This window comes from Harpia harpyja, chromosome 4 (genome assembly GCF_026419915.1).
Source record: "Harpia harpyja isolate bHarHar1 chromosome 4, bHarHar1 primary haplotype, whole genome shotgun sequence".
Taxonomy (NCBI): Eukaryota; Metazoa; Chordata; class Aves; order Accipitriformes; family Accipitridae; genus Harpia; species Harpia harpyja.
In genome coordinates, this window is record NC_068943.1 from 82379928 (window position 1) to 82392605 (window position 12678).

At 61.4% G+C, this 12678-nt stretch overlaps 1 protein-coding gene across 1 annotated transcript in view; it reads left to right on the forward strand.

The window, feature by feature from the left end:
- MRC2 (mannose receptor C type 2) overlaps nt 1-10828 on the forward strand; it is a 29863-nt gene extending 19035 nt beyond the window's left edge. Inside the window, 25 exon segments of the mRNA XM_052785086.1 lie at nt 133-169; nt 171-266; nt 268-283; nt 406-517; nt 519-621; nt 864-914; nt 916-1007; nt 1425-1527; nt 1645-1783; nt 2100-2135; nt 2503-2663; nt 2979-3046; nt 3280-3338; nt 3341-3379; nt 3501-3646; nt 4026-4140; nt 4224-4387; nt 4583-4691; nt 5192-5430; nt 5518-5686; nt 5877-6026; nt 6316-6435; nt 6838-7017; nt 7407-7433; nt 7945-10828. Of these exon segments, the coding sequence (XP_052641046.1) occupies nt 133-169; nt 171-266; nt 268-283; nt 406-517; nt 519-621; nt 864-914; nt 916-1007; nt 1425-1527; nt 1645-1783; nt 2100-2135; nt 2503-2663; nt 2979-3046; nt 3280-3338; nt 3341-3379; nt 3501-3646; nt 4026-4140; nt 4224-4387; nt 4583-4691; nt 5192-5430; nt 5518-5686; nt 5877-6026; nt 6316-6435; nt 6838-7017; nt 7407-7433; nt 7945-8165 (2752 nt within the window). The 3' untranslated portion in view covers nt 8166-10828.
- The last annotated feature ends 1850 nt before the right edge of the window (nt 10829-12678 follow it).

Below are 12678 nucleotides of genomic sequence, written 5' to 3' on the forward strand. Positions count from 1 at the left end.
TTTTTGCCCCAAAACGAGCTCCCTAAGGCAAGGTGCGACCCGACAGCCGGGCTTTGCCCACAAGGGCTGGAGCATCGCCAGTGGCTCAGCATCTCAGCTCGCAGCATCGCCCGCTCTCCGCCGCCCCTCCAGGTTCGAGCAGGCGTATGTCAGCAGCCTTATTTACGGCTTGGGACGGGGAGTATTTTTGGACAGCGCTGCAGGACATCAACGAGACGGGCGCTTTCCGCTGGCTGAGCGGCGACGAGGTTATGTACACCCACTGGAAACCGCGACCAGCCCGGTAAGGGGACGGCCGCGGGTGGGATGGGGACGTCCCCTCCGTGCAGGGTGGGTGCTGGCTGTGCCGCCCGGCACGGTCTGACCCTAAGGCTGGCATCCTCCCCGCTCCCGTGAGCGCTCCAGGTTACAACAAGGGCGGCTGCGTGGCCCTGGCCACCGGCAGCTCCGTGGGGCTGTGGGAGGTGAAGAACTGCAACACCTTCAAGGCCAAGTACATTTGCCGGCAGAATCTGGGCCCCGGTCAACCCCGAGCTGCCCGGTCCCTATCCCACGCCCAGCCTCGCCGCCGCCTGCCCCCCGGGATGGAGCTCCGACTCCAAGCTCCGTCACTGCTACAAGGTAAGGGGTTGCTGGGGGGGCTTGTCCTGGCCGTTGTGGGGGTCTGTGTGCCTCCCCACTGGTGCAGGAGGGGTGAAGGAGCGTATTTTGGTGCTTGCAAAGGGCAGCCCGGACCCCAGGAGCCTGGTTCAGGCTGAGTGATGGTAGCGTGCCCCAGGATGCTGCTGCCTGCGAGGCGGGGGACGATGCTCTGCTCCTCTCCCAGCGCTGAGCCCCTCCGCTGCCGGTTCCTCCTTCCCCAGGTGTTCAACTTCGAAAAACTGCAAGAGAAGAAGACGTGGATTGCGGCGCAGGAGTTTTTGCCGGGAGCTGGGGGCTCAGCTGCTCAGCCTGGGCAGCTACGAGGAGGAGCACTTCGTCGCCAACACCCTCAACAAGATTTTCGGGTGAGAGGCTGGCTGTGCCGGCACATGTCCCGCTGCTCGAGTGTGTTTGGCACGAGCCCACACCCCTGCCCGTGCTCTGGCACGCATGGATGGATGGACGCGGTATGGACGTGACTCTCTGAGTACAAACTTGTGTGCAGAAGGTGCGCCAGTTGGTGTGGCTACACCGAAGTGGGGATGCAGGAGAAGTGTAGGAAATTTGGTGTAATTTGGGGATAGAGCTTGGATTTAAAAATCCTTCAGCCCTTAGCCGGCATGCCTGTTATCTGAGCTCCTGCCTTTGGGTGTTGTGGGGACAGCGGGCTTTGAAAACAAACAAAAAAAGGCCAGATTATAAATATATATTTGTATATAAATATAAAAACCTCTGGTTTGGAGAGGAGTTGTGTTCTCACCCTTCCCCCTGGCTCCCTGCAGGGAGTCAGAGCCGGAGCTCCACGAGCAGCACTGGTTCTGGATCGGCCTGAACCGGCGGGACCCCGCAGGGGACAGGAGCTGGAGGTGGAGCGACGGGCTGGGGGTGAGTCTGGGGGGGAGAGCGTTGGCAAGATGACTCCGGTTGGCATTTGGGGTGCGGGGGGGGCAAATCCGGCGCTGGTGGAAATGCCCAACACCGCCCATCTCTCTCGACCCCCAGTTTTTCTACCACAACTTTGACCGCAGTAACTACGACGACGATGACATCCGGACCTGCGCAGTGCTGGACCTGGCCTCCCTGCAGTGGATGCCGATGCAGTGCGAAGCCCAGCTGGACTGGATCTGCAAACTGCCCAAAGGTACCCAACCAAGAGCCCCCCCCCCCACCCCCCAAACCCTTCAGCTTTGAATAACCCGGCCGAGGATGGGCTGCGGGATGGTGGGGCGGGTGCAGGGGCACCCTCTTGTCACCTCCCTTCCGAAGGCTGCGCTTTTATGGGAGGATGAGTCCTAATTCAGGGGCTGGGAGAGGTAGGAGAGGTTCTTGCCATCCATCCCAGGGGCATTCGGGAGGGCATCTCACCCTTGGAGCCCATGGGCGGTTTGCAGGCAAGCATCAGCGGGAGCATCCCAGCCCCGCATCCCGCTGACAGCCTCTCCTTGCCCTTTCACCAGGCGCCGACGTGAAGGAGCCGGAGATCACAACCCAAGGTGCGTTGGCCGTGGACGTGCGTCCATCCGATGTAGACCGTCCTCGCCGGGCGTGTGCCACCCCGTCGCGTACGCGAGCGAGACGCGGTCCCTGCAGAGCATCCCTGCAGCGTTATCCGGAGGAGGACGGATCCTGCGTAGGGTTGTAGGAGGGAGGGGAGCCCGGGCATCCTGCTGCCCCTTGCTGCACAACGTGGCTGCAGGGGTTGCCTGCAGGGACCGGGCAGGATCAGGCCCCCTCGGCTGCAGGAGAGGGGCAAAAGCAAAGCAGCCCAACCCACGGGGGACCGAGGGACAGGGTGACGGGTGCTGCTGGCTGCGACGGGGGGTGTCACAGCCACGGCGTGACACCGGTCCCTGCCTGCAGGCAGCAAAGAGTGGGTGAAGTACCAGGAGGCCGAGTACAAGTTCTTCGAGCACCACTCGACGTGGGTGCAGGCGCAGCGCATCTGCAGCTGGTTCCAGGCAGAGCTGGCGTCGGTGCACGGCGAGGCCGAGCTGCGCTTTCTGGGCCAGAACCTGAAGAAGGTACCAGGGGGACGGGGACCTCCCGGGGCACCGACAGGCTCCGCTGCCTCCCCAGGCTGCTCCCTCCCCGGCTTCTTTCGTCCTTTGCTGGAGGGATGTTGTTTGGGGAAAGCCGGGCTCTGCTGGGGTCTTGTGTGGTGGCAACAGGTCCCGGCGTCTGGGTGCGGGTTTGGGGCATCACTGCAAGGTGATGCTTTTTGCCACGGCGCAAGCTGCAGGGTGGGCTGCCTGGTCCCCGTGCCCGGGGTGGCCACGGTTGTCCCCAGGGACACGCAGTCCCTGCAGGGCACTGATGTGTCCTCTCCGGGCGTGCAGTTCTCCAGGGGCCAGGAGCAGCACTGGTGGATCGGGCTGCACACCTACGAGAACGATGGGAGGTTCAAGTAAGTCAGAGACCAAGCCACCGCATCCCTGCATGTCCCCACGCCACTGCCGCCGGCTCTCGGAGCGCTGTGGCTCAGCGCCTGCACCTCGGGGCTCTCATCTGGGGTGCTGGGATGGAGGTTCCTCACCCAAGAGAGGGCTGTGGTGGGGCACGGTCCCAGTTGGGGAGTGCAACTGGTCCCATTCGCCAAGTTACTGCTCGGCCTCGTGCTCCCGCTGGTGCCTTTCCCAGGTGGTCCGACGGGTCCCTCCTCAACTTCATCTCCTGGGCGCCGGGCAAGCCCCGGCCCATCACAAGGACAAGAAGTGCGTGTACATGACGGCCAGCAGAGGTGAGGGGCAGGATCCGGCCGTGCCGGGGCTCTGGAGGGGCTGGGACCGCAGGCTGAGCGGGGACACCCCTATCCCAGTGCAGCAGGGGGGGGGTCATGCCTGTCCTGTCCCTCCCCACAGAGGACTGGGGGGACCAGAAGTGCATGACGGCGCTGCCCTACATCTGCAAGCGGAGCAACGGGACGGCCGAAAAGCCTTCCCTCCCGCCGCTGCCCGCTCCCACGAGCGGGGGCTGTCCCCGTGGCTGGTTTCCCTTCCTCAGCAAGGTACGGTGGGACGGAGAGGGGACGGCCACCTCCTGGCCTTCCACCAGCCCCGCCGAGGCGGAGAGGGGGTGGCTGAGAAATGGCAGGGTGGAGAGGGACGCGTGTATGTGTTTTGGGGGGAAATGCTGGGGGGGGGACTCGCACAGGGATGCTGGGCAAGGTGCGGGTGCATGTACATGGATGCTGGGAGAGAGGTGCGCCGTGGGGTGGGGGTGCGGGAGGGGTTGGGGGACCAGTAGGTATGAGGGTGCAAAGGGGAGAAGGAGTGTTGGGGCAGAATGGGGCTGCAGAGGGTGGTTGAGTAGGGAGGGTACAGGGTTTGAGGCGGGGGGGGGGATGGCTGCACCCCCTGGACCATCCCGTGCCCCCACCTGTGCAGTGTTTCAGCTTCAACGGCCACGACAAAGCCGAGATAGTGATGTGGCCAGAGGCGAAGCAGGCGTGCGAGAGCCAGGGCGCCGTCCTGGCCACCATCGCCAGCCCCCTGGAGCAGGGTAGGTCCGCTCCGCCGCCACCGGCCCCGCTGGCTGGGGACCTGCCGGGGGTGGTACTCAAGCGCCTCACCCATCGCTTGCAGCTTTCATCACGTCCATGCTGCCCAACATCTCCTTTGACCTCTGGATCGGCCTCCACGACGCCCAGAGGGACTTCCAGTGGGTGGAGGGCGAGCCGCTGCGGCACGTGAGCTGGGCGCCCGGCGAGCCCTCGGGCTGCGGTGCCTCCGGCGCCCGCGACAAGCCAGTGAGTGAGACCCCCCCGCCGTAGCATCCCCCATCCCCGGGAAGGTCTCAGCCCCACGTCCCACCAGGAGGATGGAAGGTTATAGCGTGCTGGGGTGGCTCTCCCAGGGCAGAGCAGGATCCGGCCCTGCAGGGTGGGGGTCTCTGGCGTGGGGGTGGGATGACGATGCTAAGACCTTGCGGCTTGGCTGTGCAGACCAACTGCGTGGTGGTGTGGCACGGTTTGCCCCCCCACTTCACGGGACGCTGGGATGACCGGAGCTGCCTGGAGGAGAAGCATGGCTACATCTGCCAACGGAGTATAGGTAGGAGGGGGGTGAGGGGGACAGCCCCGGCTTCTGCTCGCTGGGGACCTGCCACCACCCCCCCCCCAGTGCCCTGTGCTGTGGTGGGGCTGCGGCTGGGGAGCTCGGGGCGATGGGCTCAGCTTGGGGGGAGGTCAGGGTGCTGGAGGAGTGCGGGGAGACAAGCTTGACTGGGGGGCAGGGGGTCCCTGGTCCCAGCCATTTGTGGGGCAGCCCCAAACCTGTGGACGCCAGCCTGGCTCGGCGTGTCCCATAGGGATGTGCATCCTGACGGACGGCTCCAAGGTGGGGATGGCACCGGGCTGTCACTGCTCGTCACCCCTGGGGACGTGGCCTCGCCGCCCTCCCTGCTTGCACCGGGATGGCCCCAGGTGCCCGTGCCCCGTGCACAGCGCTGTCAGGGACACCCCAGTCTGGGGGGGTGGGATGGATGAGGGGGTCATCCCTGGGATGCAGGAGTGTCCTCCGTGCCCTCTGACCATGTCTCTTTGCTCCCCCAGACCCATCCCTGAGCCCCGCGCGGACGCCGTACCCCCCCTCGCCCACCGGCACCCTCTTTTACCACAACAGCACTTACCGCATCCTGCAGAAACCCCTCAGGTGGCATGAGGCTCTGCTGCTCTGCGAGACCCTCAACGCCACCCTGGCCACCATCCCCGACCCCTACAGCCAGGCTTTCCTCACCCAGGCCGTCAGCAGCCTGCGGGCTCCGCTCTGGATCGGGTTGGCCAACGACGAGGTGAGGGAAGGGGACAGGCACCGGGGCCAAGGGTCCGCAGAGGGTCACGGCAGCCCCCCCGGCTTCTCCTCCGCTTTGTTCTTCCAGGGAGGCCGGAGCTACTCGTGGTTGACGGAGGAGAACCTCTTCTACGCTAACTGGCAGGACGGGGAGCCCCAGCAGGTCGCCGGCTGCTCCTACATGGACGTGGACGGGAGTTGGCGCACGGCCGGCTGCGACACCAAGCTGCAGGGGGGCATCTGCCAGCTCCGAGCAGGTGATGGCCGGGGGGGGGGGGGCACGCACGGGGGGGCTCGGCGCAGGGCGGACCAGGTGGGGAACGACCAAGGGTTGGAGATGGCATCCCACCGGTGAGCATCCTTGCGGGGTTGGGTGCTCCAACGTGCTGCGAGAGCCCGACGCCCTGTGCCCCTCCACCCACCCCCAATGCGCCGTGTGCTTCCCAGGTGCCCCCCGCACGCACAAGTGGAGCTACAGCGGCAGCTGTCCCAAATCGCTGGAGGACTCGTCCTGGATCCCCTTCCGGGACCACTGCTACACCTTCCACATGGAGATCACCCTGGGGCAGAAGGATGCCATGAGGAGGTGCCAGAAAGGTATGGGGGGGGGGGGGGGTGGTGGCAGAGGGGGGTGATGCACCCTTGGAAATGTAAGAGGGTGGGCTCCCCAGGATGCCCGTGGGTGCAGCAGAGCATCCTTGAATGGGACCCCTGCCCATGTCCAGCCTCGGTCAGCCATCGTCTCCTCCTTGCTGTTACGTGCTAGGGTTCCCCAGCTACCACGTGGTTCACGGGTGGTTCCTCAGCTTTGTCCTCTCGGGCACTGCTGCTCCCGAGCTCCGTCCTCTGAGGTCTGGGCTCTTCCCTGACACTCTTTCCTCCGCAGTCGGCGGCACAGTGTTGTCCATCCAGGACGAGATGGAGAACGTCTTCGTGTGGGAGCATCTCCAGGCGTACAAGGGCCCATCCAAGGGTGCCTGGCTGGGCATGACCTTCAACCCCAAAGGTACAAAGGAAGGAGTGAGGTTTTAGGTACTCCCCCAGGCACCACCATGAATTCCCACCAGGTCTGTGGTGAGCAGAGGAAGCCCTTGGTGGTGGCACTGGTGGGGGGGGAACTCGTGCCGTGGTGTGATCAGGAGCCCCAGTGCCTCAGGCCGTGCTGGATGCGCCAAGTGTGTCCTCCTCTGGCTTGGTGGGAATGGAGTGGTGCTTTGAAGCCCAGAGCCTCCTCCAAGGCACTGGAGCCTGCAGGTTTAAGAAGGTACCCCATCGCCCCATCACACCTCCCCATCGCCCCATCACACCTCCTCATCGCCCCATCACACCTCCCTGTGCTTTCTGAACTGGGTCAAAAAGATGAGACATCCCCTTCAGCCTCCCCAGACCTAATTCTTCCATTTCCCAGGCGGCACCTTGGTTTGGCATGACAACACTGCCGTGAACTACTCCAACTGGGGCCAGCACGACACGGGGCCCAGCATGCTCAGCCAGAACAGCTGCTACTGGATCCAGAGCAGCAACGGCGTGTGGCGCCTGGGCTCCTGCACCAACGTCACCATGGGGGTCATCTGCAAGATCCCCCGAGGTAGGGACCCCCCGCTGCTGCCCGAGGCACCTGGGGCTGATGTGGGGTGAGCCGGGGGTCCGGGTGGTGCAGGGCAGAGCTGTGTCCCGCTGGCAGCACCAGCCACGTGTTTTGGGCAGTTCCAGCGTAGGGGGGTTGTAGGGTGCTGGGGTCTGCAGGTCCCCGTTGGGCTGTGCGTGTCTCAGCGGCTGGCTCAGCACCTCGGGGCAGGGTGAGGGCGGTGGGGCGGTGGTGGAGCAGAACCAGCGGGTCCCCGCAGCTGCGCGTCACCCAGCGTCTGCACGGTGCGGCGCTGGGAGCAGCGGAGGATGCGGAGCCGGCGGTGCCGGCGCTGGGAAGAGGGGAGGGTGCTGTGGCCGAGCACTCATCTGTCTGTGTTGCTGTTGCAGTGGAGGAGAGCAGCTTTTCCAAGGCAGGTGAGTGGCACCATCAGCCTGGGCACAGTACTGGGACCAGGAACCAGTGCTGGGGGACCATACTGCAGCCTGGCTTGTATTAATAATCAAAAAATGGTGTTTGCGGGTGGGAAATCCCACTTCCAGGTGGTTTTGGTCCTGGGTTAGGACTCCCCAGTAGCAGAAGCCATTCCTCCGTGGAGGAGTGTGTCCAGCCAGCCCCTTGCCAGGCTCTCCTGCCCTTGCCCACAGTGCCTGCCCCTGCTGGTGGGATCCCAAAGATCCATCCCAGGCAGCTGCCAGATGTTCACGCACATCAGGAGTGACCCAGAGAGGCTGCCCGGCCTCAGGAGCTGTGCCACAGGCAGGATGTCCCCAAAACACCGAAGCAGACTCACAGTCCTGTCCCGCTCTGCCCCGTTCTGCCCGAGAGCCCCTGGCTGGCTGGGTCTACCGGCCAAAACCCCTCTCGCAGGGTGAGACAGCGGGAGACGGCAGGCTGCCTTTCACCGGCCTTTTCTCCTCCCCGCAGCTCTGCCGGAGAACACGACGGCCATCGCGGTGGTGGTGCTGTCGACGCTGGCGCTGTGCGCCATGCTGGGCATCGCCGTCTACCTGTACAAGCGTCGGCGGAGCGCGGAGCGGGGGGCCTTCGAGAGCGCCCGCTACAGCCGCACCACCTCCAACCCCAGCGAATCCGCCGAGAAGAACATCCTGGTGTCAGACATGGAGATGAACGAGCAGCAAGACTAACGGCAGGGGGGACGCTGGGGACGGGGACCCGGGGAGGGGGGAGGACGGAGAGCATCACACACGCTATCCCCACGGCACACGGGGCAGGGGCGGCAGCGGGACCATTGCAGCAGGGCAGGGAGAGGGGCTGGGGTCGGGGTTGGGGTCCGGCCAGGCGGGCGAGTGGAGGGAGCTGGGGTCCCTCCTGCCCCGCGGGTCGCTGCCACCACCTCCGGGCTTGTCCCCAGCTGCCGGGAGTTTGCCTGCAGCAGCCGTAGGGGCAGTTTCAGGGCTAAAAAGTTTCGAGGAAAGTCGCCCCCCCAGTTCAAGAGCTTTCCGGCGGCGTGAACAGGCTCCGAGACACCTTCCCCTTGGGAGAAGGCAGGCGCAGGCGTTCAGGGCCCTGCGGTGGGCTCGTTCCCCCCCAGGAACCGAGCTGGTGTCCGAGAAGACATCCTCCTGGGCAAGAGGTCTCTAAAGCCGATCTACCTCCCCTCCGCGCGCAGCGGCGAGGGCCCTGCCAGCCCCCCGTCCCCGCCACCGTGCCGCTCCTCTCCCCCTCCTCGGCCTCGTCCCCCAACCTCCGGCAGAAAGCAGCGGGGACGCCGTCGCAGCGATCCGAGCGTGGACCCCCCCTGCCCCCGGCATCAGCGATGGGATCCCCTCTCCTCCCTGGCACATCCCTAGGGCTGCGTCCAGCCCCGGCGAGGCTGCGGCTGCTCGCCCCGGGCTGGCAGCCAGAGCCTGCCCAGTTTTCTGTTTTCTTTGGTGTGTGTGTCCCCCAAATAACTGCACGGGATAGCACCGGAGCAAACGGCTGGCCAGGTTCTTCTCCGGTGGGAGCATCCTCAGCACCCCAGGCTCCGCGGGAGGAGCTGGGTGCTGCGGCATGAGGCGCTGCCGGAGAGCCGGGGCCACCCTCTGTCCCTTGCCAGGCAGGGACGGCGTGGGGTTGGGGTCGCTTGCCGCTGGTTGCCTTGTTCGGGCCAGAAGGACGAGCGTCAGGGCTGTAGGGTGGGGAGCAATTTGGAAGCGTTGGTGGTTATTTTGAAAGTTCAGTGGTTTGTGTTTTTTTTAAGGAAACGATAGCTTTTTTTGCTATACTGTATTGAGTGCGTGCTGAATATATACGTTCTTTCACACAGCTGGCTGGGGTGTTTGTGGTTGCCTGTTTTACGTGTAGGATGCAGTGGAGGAGGAGGAGGAGGAGGAGGAAGGCGGCACAGGGCTAAGCCCCTGCCTGGCTTTTGAGCAGTGCAGGAAGGAGCGGGGCTGAGCCATCCTCCTCCCTCGGCTGCCTGCAGCAGCATCCCCGGTACGGGGGTCGGGACAGAGGATGTCTGGAGACGGAGAGAGATGTTGGGCCCCGAGGGGGGTTCCCTGCTGGGAATGGGACCCAAAGAGCCCCTTAGACCTCTGAAGTGGGGCGGCACAGCCCCTACAAGAGACGTTGCATTTAGCCCTCTGCCTCCGAGGCTTGATTGGGGTTTTTTTTTTTTTGTTGTGACGACAACGGGAACTAGCTAATTTTTGTTACTCTCCTTTTTGACATCTGTGTGGATTTTAAAATCTGTTGATTTCACTTAAGCTGGACATTAAGTGTTTAAGAAACTGTTGGGGGGGTGGGATGGGGGAACAAGGGATCGTTGGGGTTTTGTTTACTTTTTGGCAATGTCCAAAAGCAGCCACGACGTTTCAGGGCGAGCAAGAATCTGGAGCGCACGGAGCTGCCCCGGCTCCATTTCTGTCTCTTGGCTTTCTCTGCATTTATTTCCTGAGGTCCTTTCTGGTTTGGAGCTGTTGGTTTTGTCCATGGGCCCATGGCTTCCTGCCGTGGGTGCCGGATCCTGAAAAGCCGAGCGTGAATTCCTTCTCGTCCCCAGCGGGCGTTGATGTACCAAGCAGCAAGCTTGGAGTGCGCTGGCATCCGTGCTGCAGGGGTGCTTGGAATAGCAGGAGGGATGCTGAGCTGGAAGCTGTGCTGCTGGTGGGGATGGAGGTCCGGGATTAACTCCTCCTGGATGAGCCGAGCTGTTAGGAAGTCCTAAAAAAAAATAAAGGTTGAGGTTAGGATTGGTGGGAAGGAGTGGGCGAGGAGCGGTGCTGAGGTCGAGGGGTGCAGCTGGGCAGGGTTGGGGCTCGTTTGGAGAAGTGCATGAGAGCCCAGGCAAGGTGGGCGCAGGGAAGCACGGGGGGATACGGCTGGGACGGTGGTGAGTTATCGGTGCCGGAGGAAAGCCCGTGCCACAGAGAGTCATGGAGTGCTGGGGGTTAGGAAGGAGGTCCCGTAGCCGTGCAGGAGGCATCGCGACCGGCTTTCACACAGCTCTACCTGGGAACACCTTGTTTAAGAGAGGTTTGTTTGTTTTTTTTTTTTTCTCCTTGATTAATTTGTTCTCTTTCCTCCTTCTTTGCTTTCGAGAAAAGAAATCTGTACAGTCTAGGAGAAATTTTGTATGAGAAGAGTTTTGTCAGCTGTTGGCAGTGATCAGGATTACGGGAAAAACGCATATATGGTTAAGTGGTATCTCCTATCACCATTAGAATAATGTGAAGAATTGCTTCAAAGGACCCTGTCAATTATATATATATATAATATATATATATAGTTTTGCATTTTTTTACTCTCTGTGGTTTGTAAGATCCTTTTAGAAGCTTGGAAATAAAATTTCCTTCCCCACCTATTTTATTCCTTTTTTTATTTTTTTCCCCTTTATTTGGGAAAAACAAAACTTGTCTTTCCCTAACAAGTAGCGAACATAAAGCTGAAATTACACCTACCTGTCTCTAGTGGAGAAGGCTCAAAGGCTGCCCAGGTGAGGGGGGGTGTGTTCTATTAATTCCTGGCGTTGCTTGGTTGTGCGTCCCGTGGGTATGGTGGCTCTCCTCTGCTGGTTGTTGTTTGGCAGAGTCAGCTGGAGGGAGAAGAAAAAGGAGAACGGGCAACATTTCCTTGTGGATGACTCCTGAGTTCAAGGAAGATGTCAGATTGAGCAGGGTCCTTGGAAAAGTACTGAAATTTCTGTTTCTCGCCAAGGGTGGGGAGATGGGACCGTAATCCAGCCGAACCTGCTCCATGCCGTAGCTCATATCGGAGCGGTGAACAGTGGACGCGACCACCGTAGCACCGAACGCCCTGGCCGGGGCTGCGGCGTTCCTGGGCGCTGCTGCTGGAGGAAGGCGGCAGGGGCGAGCTGCACCAAAGCCGTTGCAGAAGAGAACTTCTCCCGAAGCAGCCAGGTCGGCAGCGTCCCGCTGGCACGGAGCACGGGCATCGCGTCGGGGGCATCACGTCTGGCCGCGATTCCGCACGCCAGGCTTCCCCCTGCTTGCACCGCGTTCGCTCAGGGTGCCGTTTTCTCGCCTCGCTTTGCTTCGGGGCTTCCCCATCCCTTCGGTAGCCTGGGGCTGCCCGTACCCACTGCTCCCTTCCCTGGGGGGCCAGACCCAGCGCCCTCCCACCACGCTGATGGGGTTGGGAGAGAGGAGATTTCAACGAGGTTTCCCTCGGGTTTGCTGGGGCCATTCAGTTTTGCCTTTCGTTTGGTGAAGAGCCCAGAGCAGGTGCTTGGAGCAGAAGCTCTAAGGATGCCTTTGAAGAAAGAGATGATTTTTCCCTTCTTTTGTTTTTCACCCGAGAGGTGAGAGGACCTCACGGCGGGGTGGGGGGGCAGTGAGGGCTGCTCCGTTTAATTGCAAACAGCAGTGGAAATAATGCTGAGCGACACCGCACTGCAGCGGGGAAAAGGACACTCGAGTCATCCTCATTCTGGAGCTTAAATGCTCTCAGGGTGACCTGACCTGAATTCAGGTATGCGGTTTCTCTTCAAAGGAAGCCCAGTAAAACTTGCACTGCTGATTTTAAACAGTGAAGCACAGAATGGGCTTTTTTTTTTTTTTTTTTTTATTTAAAAGAAATGCAGCCTTTGGAGAAAATAGTAGTTTGTAGTAACCAAAGGCCCTTTCTCACGGAAATGAAGTCTCCACCTTTTATCTGCTCTTCTGAACTTGAGCTGAGCACACCCATTTGAAGGGAGTCATTAGAAAATTCCATGAGGTCTGGTTCAGGCTGGGTTCATCTGGAGAAGGATACGAAATAGCCTCGTTATTTTAATCCCCTTTAATTTCCCTACTGACTACTTAGGTATCAGACAAAGGGAAGGCAACACCTCCGAGGCTGGCAACTAGGACACTAAAATTAGCCATTGGCAGGTGTGCTTCTTGCCAGTCCCTGGCCTGCGGACTAGTGGTAAGGGTTTTGAAGATGAACGTCTGTTTTATTTTCAGAAGCAATTTGTAGCGTGTCTAAGTGCAGCACAGCACACCTAGACTCCAAGGTGGGTTTCATCTGATAAATCTGAGTCAACCTGGGCTGCTGGCCTAGCCTTAGGCTCCCGTCGGAGTCAGCTCGGATGCACTCACTGGGCACTAGTAGGTCTAAACTGGGTCAGATGAATGGTGACCTCAAGTGCCCTGTTCTCTTGAATAAAAAAAAAGAAGGCTGGGGCAGCTAGCTGAGCTGCGGCGTCTACAT